Here is a 21,355-nt window from a genome sequence, read left to right on the forward strand (position 1 = left end):
AAAGAAAACACAATACAAAATAGTTTGCGTTAGCAAAGGTAAAATATTAGTTTGAAATGCCTTACAAATAATCATTACAATGAAAATATAATCAATTTGTGATTCAAGATACAAAATCATCTGTGCATTATGTGTGCAAAAATCTCACATTAAATATTTTAGTAAGAAATACAGCCATTATGAAATTCAATGTCATACAAATATTGTGGACAGATTTTTCTTTTGAATGGAAATTTCTTTTAAAGCAGTAATTAAATGTTACAATTGTCAAACATCTTTCAAGTGACTGACCTTCTGAAGTCAACACACGACAACAGAACAAAAGCACTTTGAAATGTTACATAAAAGATTGAAATTCTAAGGACACTTTAAAGAAATGTCTCCGCTGGAAGAAGTCTCGTTAATGTTCAGATTAACTCTAGTGGTCATCACCCTACAACTAACACAATGCACATATCAGACGGCATCACCTTGGGCTAAATCAGTACTGATTTAATCATCATGTGTCTATGGGCGCTCCTTCAGGCCCTGCGCTCATACCAACAGAATCAAGCCCTTGTTTTTCATTTCTAAAAAGTCATATCAGATCTACCCTCCGGCTTTTTGTACAAAATTGGAGCATGGAAGTTGAATTATTAGAAAACATTATGTCCTCTAATGGACATAATTAGAGATGAAGTATGTCTTATGAAGATAAAAGAAAAGTTTAATTTGAATGGAAAAAGTTTCCTTCTAAGGTGCTTCTCATGGAAGCTCATTTCCACCACAGAATAAAAAAAAAAAATACAAGTATCTCACATATCAGGCTTTTTTCTTAGAATTATGGATTTATATCTCATAATTGTCTCATAATAATCTCAATTCTGGCTTTTTTTCCTTTGGAATTGGAGTTTACAACTCATTATTCTGACAATTGCAAGCTTATTTTTCACAATTCAGATTCATCATTTCAGAAATAAGTTTATTAAAAGTTAATTAATTGCGATTTCACATTTTTTCCTGCGAGTTTACATCTTACAGTTCAGACATTTTCTTTCAATTCTGAGTTTACAACTCCCAATTTTGATTTCTTTTCACGATTGCAAGTGTATCTCACTTTTCAGAATTGAGTTTATATCCCACAATTCTGACTTTTCTTTCTAGAATTGTCTCTATCTTGCAATTCTGATTTAACATCTTGCACGTCTAACTTTTTTCTCAGAACTGCAAGAAAACAAATCAGAATTGTAAAATAAAAATTTGCAATTATTAAAAAAAAAAAAAAAAAGTTATCCTGTGGTGCAAACAAGCTTCCATAGCTTCTTGCTGATAGTTTAAAGAATAAAAGCTACATTTTACAATGTGCCATTTCTCATTGACCACAATTACTTGCACATTATCACGGAAAAGATGTTTACAACATCCTATTGGGATATTCCCATAGACATGTACACAGCATTCATGTGCGGTCAAATATCTATTAGTATTGGATAAAAACAAAGACGCTTATCATCCACAGTGTGGACAAATATCTCCTTTTTGATTTTACGTTAAAACATGGCACGGATTTGAACTACAGCATTCATGGCAACTCCTTAGAAGTTTGAAAATACCACCGCTGAACTGATACAAAACAGCAGAGCCCAAACTCAACTTGTCACCCTTTCCCTAAAGACATACGCACAGACGCACACGACGCCTGGGTCCCGCAGATTTCCAGAGAATTCTTCAGAGAACAGCGATAACGAGCAAGAGGAACAGCTTTCATAGGTGCTTTCATCAACGACCGCACCTGGTGGAGTTGGCAGCTGTCTCCCACCCCCTCCAAAACACACCCAGTCTTGAGTACTACATAAACAAACACACACACACACACACACACACACACACGCACTACCTGCATTGTCTTTGTACAGCTAACAAAAGCTTTGAAGTGTTCACTGTGCGTTTTCTCTCTAGAGACTAAAGATGGGAATCTGATTCCTCAATGCTTCTGTTAATGGTTCTTTTAGTCATTTTGAAACAGGATGGATAATGATTGGAAAACAACTGTACTGCATTCACTACCCACAGAAGCCTGTTGTCAAATTATGAAATGAGATTTCAATAGTGACAAATCAGAAATAATTTATTTTATGCAATTTTTGGATAAAAAACAACAGGTTCAACTGTTTTCATTTGATCTGCTCCTTTATCTCACCTAAATTTATACCATGTATTTCAACTTGATGTAATTTTTCTATCTATCATTCATTTTCTGTCCGCGAGGGTTTTAAACCTACAAAAATAAACATTTTTTCCAAACTTTCTTCACAATTTCTAGGCAAAAACGACAGCTACATTTATTTCTTGAAATTCTAAATTTCAAATCATTTTAATGCAACTTCCTTACATTCAAATCTGTTACACTTGTGGTGTTCCCAGTCAAAAATCACCAGCCTACAAGAAAATTGTTCATGAATAAATTTCTCATTATGCTACATTATCACCAAATATTGGATTCAATATAATCAACTTGATTTCTTTCAAGTAGCACAGGTTTTATATTTCTTTTTGGAAATGATTGATTATAGGCCTTCTTGATCTGAGTTTATGCACCTTAGTTTCTAAAATTATCCACAAATAATGCTTTCAACTGAGCTCAGATCAATCAGTTCCAAAAAGATATACAAAATCTGTGCTGATTGAAAGAAAACAAGTTGACTAAAAGATTAAATCCAAGACCTGGTGAAATTTTTCAAAAAGGCTAGTCATTTTTGACCAGGAACAGCAAATTAGGTAAAGCATTTTACAGCACAAGGGTTAACATCCTGAATTCAGTTTTGAATGACTCACTAAATGTAATCAAAGTCTGTGAAAAAGAAAAGGTTATTGCTGTCTTTTAAATCATGGAAATCGACAATTACACACTCAACCGTTGATTGCTGATTCTCACGCAAGTTAACAAAAAATAAGATGCGCGTTGATCATCATAACAACGGCAAAGGTGGTTCAAGGTGGCTCTGATATGTTCATCTGTTTTGCATATTTTATTGCAGTGTTTCTTCTGAATCCTTGGTGGAATGCACGCACTCTAGAACCGTTAACAGAACCAAACATCCTTAAAACGATTCCCGCTGTGCTATTTCTTTAAAAAGGAACTGGTCCTGATTAAGTTCTTGATTCCCAAACCTATTAGAGACACATTAAGTCAATGCATGCATCTAAAACATATGTGGGCAGATATATGCACACACACACATGCGCTCACACCTGCATCCTTGAATGCATCCATTCATCTGTCTGCAAAATCACTCCATAAGGTCTTTCCCTTTTCCACCAGATACCACATCTCTCTCATTCTCCTCCCCCTCCTTCTGTTGCTCCCTCTCTCCCTCCATCCCGTCGTCCTCCTCCACTTCCCCTGGGTTCGGCAGACTGCTGTCCTCCCCCAGAATGCGGCACAGCTCTGCCAGCCGCTGCTGCATCTTGGGAATTCCCGAGAGCTGGGTCTCGAGCCGGAGCTTCTCGTCCTGCAGGGAAATACGTGTGGAGGCGTCCAGCTTTTCAAAGCGCCAGCCGCCCTCGCCATCAAACTGCAGCAGGTGGGAGTGGTACTTCCTGTCAACAGAGGAAGTTCAGGACAAGGTGTGTCATTCTTACTGATTTGAAAGTAACACAGAGACACTACTAGAGAAACCTCAGGATAAAACCATGTTTAAAGCTGTGCTGTGTCCTCATATGGGCTTCTCCCTGAATTTCTGGAAAGTTTTGCACTTCTAAAGTTTATTGTTATTTATTTCACTTATAAGGATAATCCAGGTTTCTTGCAATCATAATTTATCGTAATTTAGTTTTTTTGCACCCTCTCTTGTACCCTTGAAATTAAACATGCCGTTTATATGAATATTTTTAAGAAGTCTATGCAAACTTCTGGATAACAGCATAATTCACATCTTCATTTATCTGGGTAAAACCAACTGGTCAAAAACAGATTTTGATATAGATATGCATTACTATTCAAAAGATCAGGGTCATTAAGATTTCTGAAAGGTTTTTGACTCTTCTGCTCACCGAGGCTGCATTTATTTGATCAAAAATACAGTAAAAGCAGTAAAATGATGAAATATTATTACAAATAAAAGTAATTCGTTTTAATTTGAATATATTTTAAAATGCAATTTATTCCTGTGATGCAAACCTGATTTTTCAGTAGCAATTACTCACATGATCCTATTGAAATCATTCTAATGTGATTCAGAATTGGTGCACAAGTATCATGTTGATAACAGTTCATATATTTTTCTGGAAAATGTGATACATTTCTTTCAGGGTTCTTTGATGAACAAAAAGTAAAAAAAAAAAAAAGGCATTTATTTCAAAACTGAAATCTTTGTAACATTATAAAGGTCTTTACTGTCATATTTGATCAATTTAATGTGTCCTTGATGAATAGAAGGTTTATTTTCTTAAATAAATGTGTTAATGTGTTCATGAATGCAACGTCACGATGATCGCTGGAACGATTCACTTGCTAACTTCCACACACCCTTTCTCCATGACCCAAAGGCATAACATGATTCATTGTGGCTAGTTTTCCGATTGACTAAAAAAGCGTGGGCCGCTCCCCTGATTCTTTATTTTGCCTATTGCGATCACAGAGACAGGTGTTTTCTCTCAGGCCACCTATTTGTGATTTTATGCTACAGTATTCAGCACCTTCAACAACCCATTACTGCAGCTTTGTTGGATAACTAGTCTGGGTGGTCTGGGTGTTGTGAATATTACAGTATGGCTACATAGCACATCAAACTTCAACATCAAAAAAGCAAGAAAAATCCTGTTTTCCATCATATGAACCCTTTAATCTTATGTGTTTATGATTCAGTGCTTAGTTCCTGAATGAACATAAATACACTTTATTTCCCCACTAGCAATAAAAGAACTGCTCTTCATTTTCATACGATTGAAAACCCACCAGAGAGAAGGACGGTGTGTAATAGAGAGAAGAGCAATCCCAGCATCCTTTGCAGCTTCAAAGATTTTGCCCTCCACATCAATACTCACAGCACTCGTGCACTCATCCAGGAGGGCGTATTGAGGCCTGTTAGAGATAAACCAGAGATTTATCAGCTTTAAACACACAAGTTGTTGGGGACTTTTAAAGCAGACTTAAAAGCAATAGTTGGCAGTCGAATTGTTTAATTTTTTATATTCTGACTTGGTTTTTTTTTTTCCCTTCCCCATTAATAAATATCTCAGTGGTTCTCCAATAATCTCCCCTAAAGCAGCTGCTCGCTTCAAATGCAAAGTGAGCTGTATAGATTCCAAAAAACACCCACTGAATCCAGTTAAATGCTAATAACGTTCAGTAATTGAATATTTATCACTTCAGTGGCTTTAAGGAAACCATGAGCAGCTGTATCATAACTTAGCATCTTCAAAGTGTTATTTTTTTTATTTTAGACAAAGGAAGTCATTCTACCAATTATCTCAAGCAACTGAAAGATCATTGCTAAAAAAAAATATCCCAGTAACATCCCTGATTCTTAACTAAAATTAAATTGGATTCCAATAGACGCAAGTCCAGCATTGACTATGGGGTAAAAAAAATGGTACTTCCATTATATATGCCTCTGCCTCATAATATCATCTGAAAGTGATACGTGTGTGCCATATTTAATAAAATGTCAGTCAAAAAGAACAGATGTACTTATGGTAAAACATCCTGGCCATGCCCATCCGCTGCTTCTCTCCTCCAGACAACACATCCTTCCAGTCGCTCACTGCATCCCAACCTGACAGTATTAAATAATGCTTAAATACTGACAATAATGTATGTTTAATGCAGTTTTGCTTCTTCCATATTACTGAATCATTTAAACATGCATTATTAATTACATGCTATTAATATTTTATCTAAAAAATTCTGTTAGTTCGACACTTTACATCCAGTACATTAAATGTGCTGTGCTTGCTTTTATCCCGCAACACTGGTGAAAATAAACATTCATTTATCAGATTGTGTGCACTACCGTTCAAAAGTTTGAGGTCGATAAGATTTTTCATGTTTTTGAAATAAGTCTCTTATAACTTTTTCAATTTGAATATATTTTAAACTGTAATTTATTCCTGTGATGCAAAGCTGAATTTTCAGCATCATTACTCCAGTCTTCAGTGTCACATGATCCTTCAGAAATCATTCTAATAATGCTCAAGAAACTTTTCTTATTATTATCAATGTTGAAAACAGTTGTGCTGGATACTTAATAAAACATGTATTCTATTTATTTGAAAGAAGTCTTATGTAACATTATACATGTCTTTACTGTTGCTTCTGAACAATTTAATGCAACGCTGTCAAGCAAATGTATTCATTTTTTCAAAAAAAAAAAAAAAAAAAAAATCAAATCTTACTGACTCCATCCTAAACGTTCATAGTTAGAGTAGTTGTTTCCAATCTCACCACAGAAAAAAAAAAAAAATTATATATATAGTTTGTAAAAATTCCCATCCCGTGATTGAAGAGAATATCTGAAGACGTTCCTGTGACGTCTCTTACCTCCTTCTCTCTCCAGGATGTAGCAGAGGTTCACAGTTTTGAGGATGTCCTCCAGCTGCTGGTCAGTGATATCTATCTCCTGCATCTCCTGAACAGAGTGAGGATAGATGACCTGATCTCTCAGCGTTCCTACCGACATATAAGGCCTGAAAAGAGAAGAAAAACAATGAATCCAAAATCCTGGGATTTTATCATCTAGTTCTCTTTGTTCCAGATGAGTTCAAAGGAAACCTGAGTCCACATCTTTTTTTAGTGGATTAAAATAGCAGGATTCTGTTGATGAAAAGATATTACTTCTGAATAACACTAATATTTCTCACAGTGTATGTAACTGTATTTTCACTGTATGTCTCGTTTGATCTATTTATCCATCTATCCTCTGTGTTTCACATTTTGCATTAATAATTCTCATCAAACTAAGGCAAAATGGGTTGAAGTGTTTAAAAATGTAGTCTACTCAAAATCATTGTGCATTAGGCATATCTTTTAAAAAGCAGTTGAAAGATCTTTTTTCTCTTTAACAGTCCTGATATACAGAGACATTCGGTGAACTGCAAGTGGGCCAAATGACAAGCAGCTGCTGGTTCAAAATGATGTTGGACACATCCCGTTGTGTGATCATGAGCACGGAGCGATGCTGTACTCCTGTTGGGTTTGTAATGAAGCCGACATGTAACGCAGTCACAGGAGCACCATATGTGCTGACTGCTTTTGGATTGTGCTCCTCTTTTTAATCAGCACACTCATCAGCGCTAATTAACCTGGCATGGCGTGGGAAATGGAAATAAACACATGCACGCACACCCACGTCTCTGCCTTCTAATTGATCTTAATTCTAAAACAAAATCCAGCCGACTGCATCTCAGTACTGGGGCCTGAACCTCAACAAAGAGAAATCAACAGCCTTCTACAATCATAACCTGATCACTATTGCACACTATTGGCATGCAAGATAAAGATAAGCTCATCTCAAAATCATACTACAATGACAAAAACACATCAAAGGTACCTGGATGACATATTGGTTTTAAAATTCTGTGGTCATGCAATATTTTTTTGTTTGTTTGTTTGATTCTTTTGCAAAAAAAACGCAAGGGTGAAGCTGCTATGTTGTGTTTATGAAACCAAAAACTGAATAATAACTCAATTTAGCCAGCCGTTAACTTTAACATGACAAAGAGATCTGTGGTATCCATCAGCACAAGTTTATGACATTTGTGGTGTTTCCCAATACTGACATACCCTTTCGCAGCAAAAATGATTGATATTTTTAAGTTCAGTTTTTCTGTGTTTTTGATTACATTCAACATTTTTAAATGCATTTGCTCCAAAATGGATATTGTTTTTAAATGACTAGATTTTCATTTGGTCCCTATTCATGAAAATTTGGTATTATTTATCCAAAATGATTTGGCCCTCCTAATTCTGATTCACAAAACTATGTAATTACAGAATTATTAAATATGTTTAAACTATCAAATTGGTTACATCCTTCAGCTAAAACCATGAAATGTAGGTTACATTTCACTAAATAACGAAGGCAAGTTTTTCCTTCTGAACAAAAACAATATATATATATATATATATATATATATATATATATATATATATATATATATATATATATATATATATATATATATATATATATATATATATATATATATATATATATATATAAAATCTTAAACAAAATAATATAAAATGATTTATAATATAATAATATAAATAACAATACTACCCATTAAATGAAATAATGATAAAAAAACATTTTAATGCACAAAAATGCACACTAAGTGATGATGCAAGCAATTCACTGAATCAGATTTTGAATCAATTCACTGAAATTTTGCTACTGAAGTATAAAAAGCTTCATCTGCTGCAAGTCACAAAAAATTAATGGCAACTTGATGGCAACTTGACAATGCATTAAAATCATTTTGATATTTACAGTGATTGGCAGTAGCGTCGCTGTTTTCTGAATCAAATAGCTTTTCAGTAGCTAAGCTGTAAGTAGTGCGGTAGCGTCAACAAAAGCTACATTATCCAAAGCATTCAGAAGCTCATGCTCAAATCGGAAATATAACAGCTAAAGGATCACTGATCCTGAACAAAGACTATAGAATACCCAAGACGTGCCACGTTGTATAGTTTTGAATGGGGAAAAATGCAACGCTCAATATGGCCGATCAATCGCAGGAAGCCCCGCCTTCTGAATGAAAGAGCCAATCCCTAATCGGTAAAGTCAGCGCGTCACTGCAGCTGTCGTTAGAAGTCTCGGTTGCTATAGAAACAGTCAGCGTTCTGTGACGTGTGCTTAGGACTGCGCATGCGCACTGGCTGGTCTAGCCTGAAAAATAAGCTTTTTATAATGCTATTTGAGCAAAAGAAACAACATTTATGATACAGTTGTTGTCAGATTTCTTTGGTGATTTCAAATATGAAATTTAATCTTAAGCTTAGTGAACAGTTTTGGAGAATTTGATGTTTCCCCATTCAAAGAGATAGAAGCTGCACTTGCATGCCCGAGAGGCGTTTCAAAGATGGCCGCCGAGTGACATGACTTGTCTTAAAGAGACTTAAATAAGCTGAGACGCTCCAAAATGCGCACCCCTCTCGTGAATGAAGCATCTCAGCTTATTTGCAGTCTGAAGGTAAATAAAATTGTTGATTGAATAAGTACAGCGTTTTCTTTACTCAAAAAACACTATTTATAAAGGCTAATGTTTTTTGTATTTTTTTTGTATTTGAGGAGCGGAGAAGAGTTTCTTAGTCTAGCATTTGTTGTCAAGTCACAGCCAAATAGCTCGTGCAAGCGCTGAATCCTTTATAATATGATACTTTGGCCAAATAACAGAAAAAAACTCATAATGACAGAAAACTGGGGAAAACGGAACACGAGTCAGAAAAAAAAAACATTCGCTGGTCAAAAGCTTCGTATTTGAACTTGATTTTGGTGAAATGTTAATATTAATATAATGGCACATGCAACGATGCAAATAAACATAGCCTATCTGTAGGCCTATACATCTATATGGTAACACTATACAATAAGATTTCATTAATGTTAGCTAATGTATTAACCATCATGAGTATACAATGTATAAAATACATATATTCCAGTATTACATTAAAATACATTTATTACAGTATTTATTCATCTTTGTTAATGTTAGTTAATGAAAATACAGTCGTTCATTGGTAGTTCATGTTAGTTCACAGTGCATTAACAAATGTTAACAAACAACTTTTGATTTTAATAATGCGTTAGTAAATGTTGAAATTAACATTAATAAATGCTGCAGAAGTATTGTTCATTCTTAGTTCACGTTAACTACATTAGTTAACTAATGTTAACTAATGAACCTTATTGTGAAGTGTTACCATTTATATAAATGTATCTGTATAAAATAAAGCCACAATACCAACTACCAATAGGAGGTTTCCGACCCGACAGCAACAATTTATTTTGCCTATGTCACAATTTGAGGTAAATCCGGCCCTGTACATGATACTGATTTTTGTTGCCAAATTGGTTTGGAACAGTTGTTGAATAAACAATTGGCCTGAACTATTATGCCTGTCTATCTGCTTGACTGACAGTTTTATTGATCACTGAGAGAGCATTGACTTGGCATGATGTTGGTTCAATATAAAAATTAATTTTTAAAAAAATAGCTTAGATGTAGTAAACTACTTTTGCCATGTTGCTATAGCTTAGCTTTCTACATTTCCCAGGGCTGTAGCTTTAGTAGTGAAGCTTCATTTAAAGAAGAGCAACTGTTAGCTTATCTCATTACATTTTCCAAGTAGCTTGCCCAACACTGGATATTTATGAACTTCATTTTACATATCATTTGATACGATAAACCCCAGACATAAAATCTAGCCCTACTTACTACACACTCCAAAGCATATACCTTCTCTTCACCAGTTTAGTGCATACTTTTTAGGTCACAGAGTGCAGTCAGTACCTTTGAGGTATGTAAAACATGTGCTCGGGTGATGGCTTGTAAAGCACTCCGCTGTAGACGGGCCAGAGGCCGCTCAGGATTCTGAACAGAGAGCTTTTTCCACAACCGTTGGGGCCCGTGATCAGCAGATGCATGCCTTCATCAACCTGGAGAAAAAGACCCAACATCCCCCAACATGTTACTAAAGACACACGAACGAACATACATGCAGCGGATGGCGTAACACCCCCCACAGAGAGAGAAGAGAAAGATGCACAGAGGGACAAACCACGGGAAACAGCTAAATGTGTTTACAAATTCAGTAAAGCCACAGGGTTAAAAGGAGCCACTGTGATGGGAAACGCTTGATGGTTTTCAAAGGCCTCTCTGCAGAACAACATACTGAGAAAAACAGATCGCTCCCTCTCTACACCCTGTCATTATGCTAAAGCCATCCATTCACCAGACACACATAAATACACCAGCACGGCTTCCTGCTAGAGCGTCAATTACTATTAAAAGACCTTCAACACAACACCGAACCAATGTGAATCATCTGGGTTCAAAACATCTGGAAGCGGCGTTAATGATAATACTAAGTATAGAGGCAAGCTGGTTGAGTGACTTTAGTCTATTCTGATGGCTGTCTGGCAGCAAAGTGCAGATTTAACCGGAGAGAGCTGACAAATTAACCTTAAAGGAGCAGTTCATCCGAAAATGTAACAACCTCAAAGCAACGCCACATTCCATCTGGCCTCCGTGATAGGTTTTATCGTTGACATCATAGTCTACCGTGCTTTCTACCTCTTGGCTTGGCTGCTTTTGGCTGCAAAACCGATGTGAGAAAGCATTGTGGGTAATGTTCATTGTGTCATGAGCGCACCGCATGACTGCGACATCAGGGCCATGAGAGGGTATTAGCAGCATGCCGCCCCTGCAAATCGAGGCGCTGTTGTGGAAACCCTAAGAGCACACCAACGCGCGACCGGAATATAATCAGCACATTGTCCGGGGCAGACCACAGGGGGGTCACACTATGGTACTCATGACCCATTTCTCAGAATTTAGCAGGAAACATGAATTAATCATAAGGGAGCAAATACTCAATTCAGACTCAAGAAATGTGTGCACAGAAAGCATGCGCTGCATTCATAACTAGCGCATTCAAGAGAAGATACTCACTGAAATAGTAAATTTAACAGACAAACAATTGGTCTCATAATATAATAATTGTATGTAAGTTGCGTAGCGATGTGCATAGGAATTTTGAGCCCAATTTCCCCCGGATTCACAACAGGTGCATACAGGCATTTTAATACTGATCAGTTTACATTATTATAAATTTAAGGTCACTTAGTTGTTTGATTTCTAATAAATAAATCTATATTAGAAATTATAATCTAATTTATATTATAGAAAGATTTAATACAGTATATTATATCAATTATATATTTTAGAATTCAAATTAAATAGCATTATATATAGCATTTCAATTAATATTTTATTTTATGTTTATAATTTTATATTTTCCATTTTCATTTAATTTAGTTTGTCTTCTTGTCATTTTCAGTAGTTTTTGTTTATTTTATATATGCCCGAGTTGTTTTGTTAGTTTTTTATTTTAGTTTTATTTAAGTTTTATTTTAGCAGTTTAAATTATTTTAGTACATTAAGTTCAACTCAATTAAAATGAAAATGCTGCCTTGGAAACTAGATGAAATAAAAAAAAATTATATTTCAATTTATTTTAGACAATGTTTATTTTATTTCAAGCAAAAAAAAATGATTTTTTAAAAGTTTCATTTAAATATAACATTAACTATGATATAAATTATAATATATATTAATATATTTGTATTTCTTTAATCCACAGGTCTACAAAACTGCAAAAAGATGAAAGTTTATTAAAATTGTTTAAGAAAAGTGACCAGTTTAAGTGTAATTTTCCTTAAATATTAACCTGATGCAAAAAAAAAACACACCTACACATGTCCATGCTATGTCAGTCAACTATCGATTTATCAGCTCTGCAGGCGTTATCTAAAACATGTGGATAATAAACAGCCGTGGTGAGAATATATCAAAGGAAAATCTCCACATATTTTTCTGCACTTATCTTGCTAGCTTTAAAGTTTACGGCTTTAAGTCCTGCCAACATGTTTTGGACTGTACAGAATAATTGACTATATCTCTCACCAGCGCACAGGCGGGGAAACTTAATTCAAATATTCCATAAAGATAAGCTAATGTAAAATAACTGGTGATGCAAGCAAAAATTGCCACAGTAAGAGTGAATGAGCAAAATAATTAAATACAAATTCTCCACGGAGGTCTCATAATATATCTTCTCCTAAACCCACTTTAAACTATCAAAAGGTCAGCACTGATTAGCAATGCTGTATTATCAGTGAAGTACTCACAGAACTAGGCTAGAGAAATAAGAACAGATAACAGCCTCATTGACATATTCACACTTCACATGTGCATAAATCATGCAAAGAACAGCATGTTGCATCAGACCACTGACTCATTTACTCTGCATGAGCACAAGATATTGCAGCAGAGTGATAGAAATAATTTAATATACAGTCTCCTTAGCTGGAAGATGGAGAGCGGTTTTAGTTGGATGTAACAAGAATGCAATGCCTACTACACCAGCATGCCAATTTTGCACTGGTGAAATTAGATTCTAAATTAAAATGACTCAAGAAGGGTTTAAGACGGGAATTTACCTGTATGTTAAGGCTGGAAACCACCACATCCCCTGTAGGAGTTATTATGGGCAGGTTTTCACATCTGATGCCCTGTTCCACATCAATCACCTTACCTAAACAAACATGACAAGACAGTTACTTCATGAAAATGTTCAGTATAATATATAAACATAATGATTACTATGTATTGTTCAAAAGTTTGGAATCTGATATTTAAAAATATTTCTTATGCTCACCAAGGCTGCATTTATTTGATCAAAAATACAGTAAAAATCGTAATATTATATTTCTATTTGACTATATTTTAAAATGTAATTTATTTCTGTGATCAAAGCTGAATTTCCAGCATCATTACTCCAGTCTTCAGTGTCACATGATCCTTCAGAAATCATTCTGATATGCTGATTTAGTGCTCAAGAAACTTTTATTATGATTATCAATGTTGAAAACAGTTGTGCTGCTTAATATTGTTGTGTAACCGGTGGTTCATTTTTTTAGGATTCTTTTCAGGTTGAATATAAAGTTCAAAAGGACAGTATTCATTTATTTATTTATTTAAAATAGAACTCTTTTGTGATATTATAAATGTATTTACTGTTACTTTTGATCAATTTAATGTGTGCTTGCAAAATTTTTCTTAAAAAAAAAAATCTTACTGACCCCAATCTTTTGAACGGTAGTGCACTTTAATAAAGTATGCACCTGTAAGTGTTTAAACTGTAGTATGCTATAATGTTGTTACATGACCTTATTTAATTCAGCGAGTGGAGTCCAGTTAATGCCTTGAAATTAAAACCAATTTTTTTGCCCACTTTTTGAAGACCAATCAAATAATGAAAAACATAAAAATCTAAATCACATTTTAAATTGCTTCTAGTTTACTAGCCACACTGGATATGGAAGAAAGTTGAGCACATTGCATTGTGGGATACATTATTCCAAGCAGTATGCACTGACTGTATAGGATATATTTCCCCAAATGCAGTAAGCCGTCTGCATATTTCCTGCATATAGAAAATTGCTTTACTATCCAAAGTATACATACTTTCTGAAGCTGTAGATAGTACAGCTATGACACCTACAAAATACACAACTAAAACAGATAAAAATAAACTTGATCAGACCTCTGATCTGCAGCGGTCCCTCCACTCTCATGCCGTGTTTTATCTTCCCTGCCGCCCCCGTCTCTTCTGGTTTCACCTCTGAGGCCGAACGACGGTACACTCCGACACGCACATCCTCAAACACCTCGAACATCTCATACACACGAGCCGTATATCCAGCCAGTTCTGTGACCTGTGATGAGATCAGTACTTTTTAGCCACATTTACAAATGAAACCTTGTATAAGCAATGGCTTTGACTGCAATGACTAGTCAGGAAATAGCAGGGAACGATTTACTGGGAGTTGAATGCACAGTGTTTAGGTTTGCTACATTTACATGACATAAGGTTGATAGATTACTGGCTGATACTCAGTGTACCTGCCCCTGAACATCAAACACAAAAAGCAAACTGTGGTTGGTTATTTAAAATTGTTTAGGTTTACTGATTTAAAATAGGACAACTCAAGACATTTTCTCTGTAAATGTTTAGTATTTATTTGTTCATATATTATGCTTAGTTTGTTCTTTTGCTGACAAAATCTAGATTTGAAAGCACTTTTTGTGAAGTTAAGTAGGTGAAATGCATCTCACTTCTTTGTAGGAGACCATGATCCTCTCCACTGCATCAGCTGCGGCGTTCAGAAGGTTCCGGGCCGTGGTGAAGGCCTGTGTGCGTTCACTCACCAAGTCCTCCTCCTTCATCCCCAGGGCTGCCTGTTTTACATCCTCTGAATCTGAATGAATGTCACAAGAACAAGACTGTGAGGAAAATATCAATAAATATAATAAAGGTGAAAGAGCAGCGAACACGTCTATCACATTTTAGAGATCTTGTATTATGGAGAGCAGTATGGGGTCAGTAAAAAAAAAAAATAATAATAATAAATGAAAAATTAATACTAACACATTAAATTGAAAAGTGACAGTAAAGACATTTATAGTGTTACAAAATGTTTCTATTTCAAATAAATGCTGTTCTTTTTAATTTTCTATTCAGTAAATAATCCTGTAAAAAATGTTTCCACAAAAAAGCAGCACTATTATTTTCAACATTGATAATAATAAATGTCTCTTGAGCAGCAAATCAGAATGATTTCTGAAGGATCATGTGACACTGAAGACTGGAGTAATGATGCTGAAAATTCAGCTTTGCATCACAGGAATATTACATTTTAATATATACTTAAAAAACAAAAGAGCCATTTTCAATTATACAAATATTTCACAATATTACAGTTTTTACTATATTTTTTAATCAAATAAACAAATGCAGCCTTGGTGAGCACAATAGAATTTCAAAAACATTAAAAAAATCTTACTGACCCCAAACTTTAAATGCTACTATACAAGCGAACATCAGGTACAAAACAAAACACCATATCAACACACGCTCATGGATGTCCAAAGAAGTTTTAGACTGAAACAATCACACAGCCAAAACGTCTGGAGCCACAGACGCAGAGAGAAGAACAGGAACTACAGATAATCATAAATGAATCCATACCATATTTAGAGTATCCGGTGGCAGTGATGATGGGCACGGCGACCATGACCAGGCCAGATGCGCTCCAGAGATATTTCATCAGGAACTGTTCCAGCATGACATACCACAGCCTCTTGAACAGGATCAGGTTAATCTGCTCGGACAGTGCCGTGTAGCTCCGCTGCAGCTGCAGCATCTCGATCTGCGCAGGGCACAGACGCAGGCACGCAAACACACACGCAGACACGCATACACGCAGATACACAGGCAACAAGATAGCATCAAGTTGAGGAACACGCAAGCTCACACACAGGTTGGTTTCCGATAATAAAGTGTCCAATCAGGCTTCTTGATTCAAGATAATGTCATTTCAGAACTTTTTGGTTTTTATAAGAAACATATATTTTTAAGCATAACATCAGAGCGTATTAAAATCATGATGTAGGTTAAAGAGAGTTAAGTGCAGTGTGTGTAAGTGTAGGCCTCGGGTGAAAGAGGCGAATACAGACTTTTGCCCCAATTCCGGGGCCTTCTTTGTATTCAGACACATCACATGACCTCTCTCTATGAACAATTTCTCTGGCCATATGACTGTGAAGTTCGGGAACATTTCCCATTGCAGGCATGGGGCACTGTTTGTTCAGCAGGGACATTTGCTTTGTCATTGGGACACATGAGCAAAATGACCTCAAACACCTGTTTTAGTCTTAAAGGGATAATTCACCCATAAATGAAATTTCTGTCATCATTTACTTACCCTCACCCACAAACCTGCAGTATATCACTTTCATAGAACATACATGAAAAAAAAGGTCAATGTTGAAAACAGCTGTGCTGCTTAATATTTTTGTGAAAACACTGATAAATTTTTTAGGATTTTTTTGAAGAATATAACGTTAAATAGAAAACCGTTTATTTGAAATAGAAATCTTTTGTGACATAAATTCTTCTTAAATTATAAATATATTATTTATTATTATTATTTATAATTATATAATTATTATTATCATTATTTATTTAATGTTAAATTATATAATAAATAATTTTCCCACTTTTGATCAATTTAATGCATCCTTGCTAAATAAAAGCATTAATTTCTTTCAAATCCAAAAATCTTACTAATCCAAAACTTTTAAACGGTAGTGTATACTTAATTGAATAATAGACCTTTATATTGTCAGTGTAGTAAAGTCTAAAGAAGTAATTAAAGCTGGAAATGCATGTGTTTGTTTAACACTTTTACAATTAATATTATTCTACACAACCCCAGCAAGAAAGCCAATTATATTTATATAAAAATTCTATTTTATATAATTATGTATTAATAATATAATATTATATAATTAATATAATATTAAGTCGTATAAGACAATAATATTACATTAGTTAAATCTGTTAAAAAATAAATACAATGCATTAACATTTAATTAATATCTTAAGCTAACACAATATAAAATATAGGCCTAAAATAAAAAATATTAAGATAAACAATAATAATAAAATAAAAAATAATATATATTTACTAATAATATATATTTTTAATGTGGCCAACAGTTTGAAAATCAAGAAAGCACCACAAAAAATTATATTTTAAATGCTTTGAAGCTACAAGATAGCTTTGTGTGAGAAGCAGATTGAAATGTATTCACTGAACAACTTCACATTTTGGTCCTTGATTGCTGCTGGTCACTGTCTGTTTTCACAGTTTGAAAAAGAGCAGCATGAGCATCTCCTTTTGTGTTACAAAGTCATACACATTTGGAAAGACACAAAGCTGAGTAAATGGTGACAGAAAACTTACCTTATGTCCTCCATAGAAGGCGATCTCCTCTGAATTGGCGATGATACGTGAATGCATGTATCTCAGGTCGCCTTTCCTCCTGGCTTCTTCGGCCACCAGCTTACCAAAGCGGGGCGAGAACGCTCTCAGAATCTTGGCAGTAAGTGCCACCACAATGCCAGCTATGATGGAGGGCCATGTGGTGTTGGCACCTTTCGACTCAGCTGTTTTAATGAGCGTGTAACAGGTCACCACTACATCGAGGATAGGCTTGGTCAGGTTTGAGTACAGATGAGCCACAGAGCCAGCGAACATCACCACATCTTCAGTCAAAGACTGATCAGGGTTCGCCAGCCTGCCATCCATGTTGCTTACACGGTAATACGTCTGATCACTGAAATACATCATGTAGGCATGGGTGACCAATCGGGTGCGAAATGCAAGGGTCAGCTGACCTTCCAGGTAACGGATGGCACTGTTCACAAACGTGGCGGGAATGGCGATGAGCAGCCATTTGGTTAACTCAACCACAAACGCCCTGGGGTCTTTCTTCACAATGGTTTTCACTATTTGCCCATCCAAATTGGCTACATAGATGGAGAGAAAGGTGCGTGAAATGAGAGCTAGAGAGTGGAAACCGAGCAGGCCGAGTTCTTTGCAGAAAAGCCGAGGAAAGAGGATTTTCAAGAGACAAATCAACCTCTCGAAGAATTCGCGGTTCACAGCCGGGGAGCTTTTCTTTTTCTTTGCAACTTCCACTTCTTGGCCTTCTCCACTGGCGGTAACCAGGTCGGTGCCTTTAACCTGTTTACTAGTCCTTCCCTTGAGCTTGCCATATACGTACGGGGAAAGTTTTTTCGCCCCATATAGCGCAACAAGGAGGACAATGGTGTTTCTCACAAGGGGTTTCTTCAGCTCGGAGGGCAGTTTTGAGTACACAGACATTTTTCTTTGTAGCTTATCAATACTGAGATCATTCAAAATGAAAGTTATCGAAAAGCAGGTTGCTAATGTACACAGCTATATGGACGTCTATTCATGTAAACTAATATAAATGTGATTTCAGCAAACTGACAGCATGTCTAACATGTAAATCTCAAAAGTTTCAGAAACAGCAATGAGATTAAATGCACAGTTGTATGTAATTATGTTAAATTGACCCTGAAATCCCACAAGCTTCACCTCTAAGTTTCAGAAGAGAAATAAACTCAAATATTTCTCATTCTAACAAACAATCCGAGCCTAAGGCCTGTAACTGTATGTCAACAGTCTCATTCGTGTTTATATTTGTTTCTGCTAAGGAGTTTTAAAGGAGAAACATCTGAGACAGTTGACACTTTAATGTTATGACAGATCACCTCTAAACGATTTCTGTGGGAAATGTTTGTTTATACGATAAAGTTGAAAGTGTTAAACGTTAATATTTTGTAAGTGAACTAACGTAAAATATACTGAAAGTTGTAAATAAACTGGCAAACAACATGTTCTGACTTCAGAGGTAGTTCAAATGACAGCTAGCAAGTCAAGCTAATAAACTTAAGAGCAAGAAACAAACAGCGGGGTGACACAAAAACTATATTAAACACTATTTACATGTTTACATCTCCCCTATATTGAATCAAACAGCATGTAAATATCAAATAAGTGTCGTTTGAGCCGCGCTGCTAGCGCTGCTGGCTAATATATTCACTTTACTTCAACTTCCTCCGTCCAACTTTCCGTCTGTTTTGATCCACGTAAAGGTCATTTTCGCAGCAGATCGGAAATATGACAGCCTCGAGCACATGCAGTCCCTGTCATTTAACTCAATAAACGGTCCGAATGCAGAATAATAGCCGCCGGTGTATGTCTGAGTCCAGGCGTAAATCCATCAGGCTCACCGGGTCTCGGTATAATCACAGTAAACTGCGCCGATAGGTGGAGTAAACACGGACATTACTCACTCATGCCACATATTACAAAAGTCACACACGACTGTTGTCATCATCACCACTAGCGTTTTCCCTTGTTATTGGCGTTGTTAGTTTTATTGTGGCAAGATCTATTGTTGTATGATATCTATCTATCTGATAATTCAATTCACTTTACAGCTTTGGCACGACTGCAGGTAACACAATGTCGCCAAAGATGGTAACAATAAATGCAGAAAACATTTATTAATATGATACTACATAATACAATATTAATAAATGATGGCAATACTTACTCAGCTGGTAATACTACTTAATGTTTATTAAACAATTTATTTCATCATGGGCTGAATAAACTCGGGCGTAGAATTTTGTAGGGACGCTAACGACTACTTAATTGTCCAGAAACTATTTTGATCAAACATTTAAATATGTAACCATTGTTGTTGTAATTTCGGCCGCATCTGAAATAGGTCAGGCTACACCTGAGAAGTTAAAGAAATACGCTTGAAAAGGACGCATATAGCTACATGGGCGTGAACAGCTGAAGTACATAGCCTACAGTGCCGTAAAAAGGTTTTTGTATTTATTTTTTTAATGTGTCACACTTAAAAGATTCAGATCATCAAACAAATGTTTATATTACACAAAGGTAATGCAAGTAAATACAACATGCAGTTTTCAACATGATGATTTCATTTAGGGTAGATCGGGGGGAAACGCCCCCATGGTGTAAAAACGCCCCCCTACTGTTTTTCCCAAAATAACCACAAGATAATATCAAGATAGCTAAATTTTTATTGTGACTACGTTGACAAGAGTGATAGAAGTTTTAACGCTTACACTGGTGATGTACCGAAGAGAAAATTTCACAGTAGCCTAAATGATCTAATTTTCAGCAGTAAGGAAAAAAAAAAAAGCATTTTAAAGCTTGTTGCTTTGTAGAACATCACAGTTATATATGATGTGAGAACAGTAAGGCCTGTAGATAGGGAGTATGTGTTATTTAATAAAAATATAGGCTAATTATATTTTCAGAATGACATTTGTTTTTTTCTCAAACATAGTCTGTGGGGTAAAACGCCCCCAGGGGGCAATGGGCAATTACTGTAGTTATTCTGATCTGAACATCAAATCAAATGTAATCTAACTAGTTGGTTGAATAAAAAAAAATTGGATTTTATATTTAAAAATTACCTCAAGTTAGCATCAGGTAGCTAGTTAGCTAGCCAGTTAGCATCAGCTAACAAAATGTTTCAAATAGGCTATTATAATTTTGTAATTCATAATTATTGATTATATTCTTTTTCATTTTAAGCTAAAACTGCCTGTACTTTGCTGTAAATGTTTAAAGCAAATTGCTTTGTCAGACTGGGGGGCATTTTACCCCACCCATGAGGGCGTTTTACCCCATAGGTGGGATAAAAGGCCCCCTTGGTTAAATTTTTGTTAAAAATCTAATAATATGAAAACTCTGGACATTTTTCATACTTTGTTTATAATTTATGTCATTGTCACTAAAACTATGATAGCTTTTCAGAACACATCTTTTGTTTCACAGAAAACAAATTACATAGTCCTTACGGGGGCGTTTTCCCCCACTCTACCCTATTAAGGGAAAAAAGCTGTCCAAACCTACCTCCTCCACATGAAAAATTAATTCCCCCCTCCTGTTAAATCATGAAAGAACTGTAATAACCACATTAATTTAGAAAGCCGAGTTAAATTTCACTAGCCACACCCAGGCCTAATTACTGCCAGAAATCACTTAAATAGAACCTGTCTGACAAAGTGAAGCATGCTTAAAGAGCAACACATCATGCCGCAATCTAAAGAAATTCAAGAACAAATGAGAAACAAAATAGTTGACATGTATCAGTCTGGAAAGGG

The 21,355-nt window shown here is 35.5% G+C and overlaps 1 protein-coding gene across 2 annotated transcripts in view; it reads right to left on the bottom strand.

Moving 5' to 3' along the window:
• The window catches only part of abcd1 (ATP-binding cassette, sub-family D (ALD), member 1), a 19,668-nt gene extending 119 nt beyond the window's left edge, over positions 1 to 19,549 (bottom strand). The window contains exons 1-11 of one of the 2 annotated variants that reach the window (XM_058785057.1): positions 17,577 to 19,549; positions 15,797 to 15,977; positions 14,884 to 15,026; positions 14,312 to 14,483; positions 13,206 to 13,300; positions 10,495 to 10,640; positions 6,521 to 6,666; positions 5,672 to 5,756; positions 4,937 to 5,062; positions 3,232 to 3,579; positions 1 to 3,150 (exon numbers count right to left, since the gene is read on the bottom strand). The exon at positions 1 to 3,150 is cut by the window's left edge and continues 119 nt beyond it. In XM_058785057.1, coding sequence (XP_058641040.1) covers positions 3,270 to 3,579; positions 4,937 to 5,062; positions 5,672 to 5,756; positions 6,521 to 6,666; positions 10,495 to 10,640; positions 13,206 to 13,300; positions 14,312 to 14,483; positions 14,884 to 15,026; positions 15,797 to 15,977; positions 17,577 to 18,500 — 2,328 coding nt within the window. In that variant the 5' untranslated portion in view covers positions 18,501 to 19,549 and the 3' untranslated portion in view covers positions 1 to 3,150; positions 3,232 to 3,269. Of the gene's footprint in view, positions 3,580 to 4,936; positions 5,063 to 5,671; positions 5,757 to 6,520; positions 6,667 to 10,494; positions 10,641 to 13,205; positions 13,301 to 14,311; positions 14,484 to 14,883; positions 15,027 to 15,796; positions 15,978 to 17,576 lie in introns of both variants that reach the window. The other variant, XM_058785056.1, reaches the window with a different exon arrangement.
• Positions 19,550 to 21,355: the final 1,806 nt, after the last annotated feature.

This window comes from Onychostoma macrolepis, chromosome 08 (assembly GCF_012432095.1).
Source record: "Onychostoma macrolepis isolate SWU-2019 chromosome 08, ASM1243209v1, whole genome shotgun sequence".
Classification (NCBI taxonomy): Eukaryota; Metazoa; Chordata; class Actinopteri; order Cypriniformes; family Cyprinidae; genus Onychostoma; species Onychostoma macrolepis.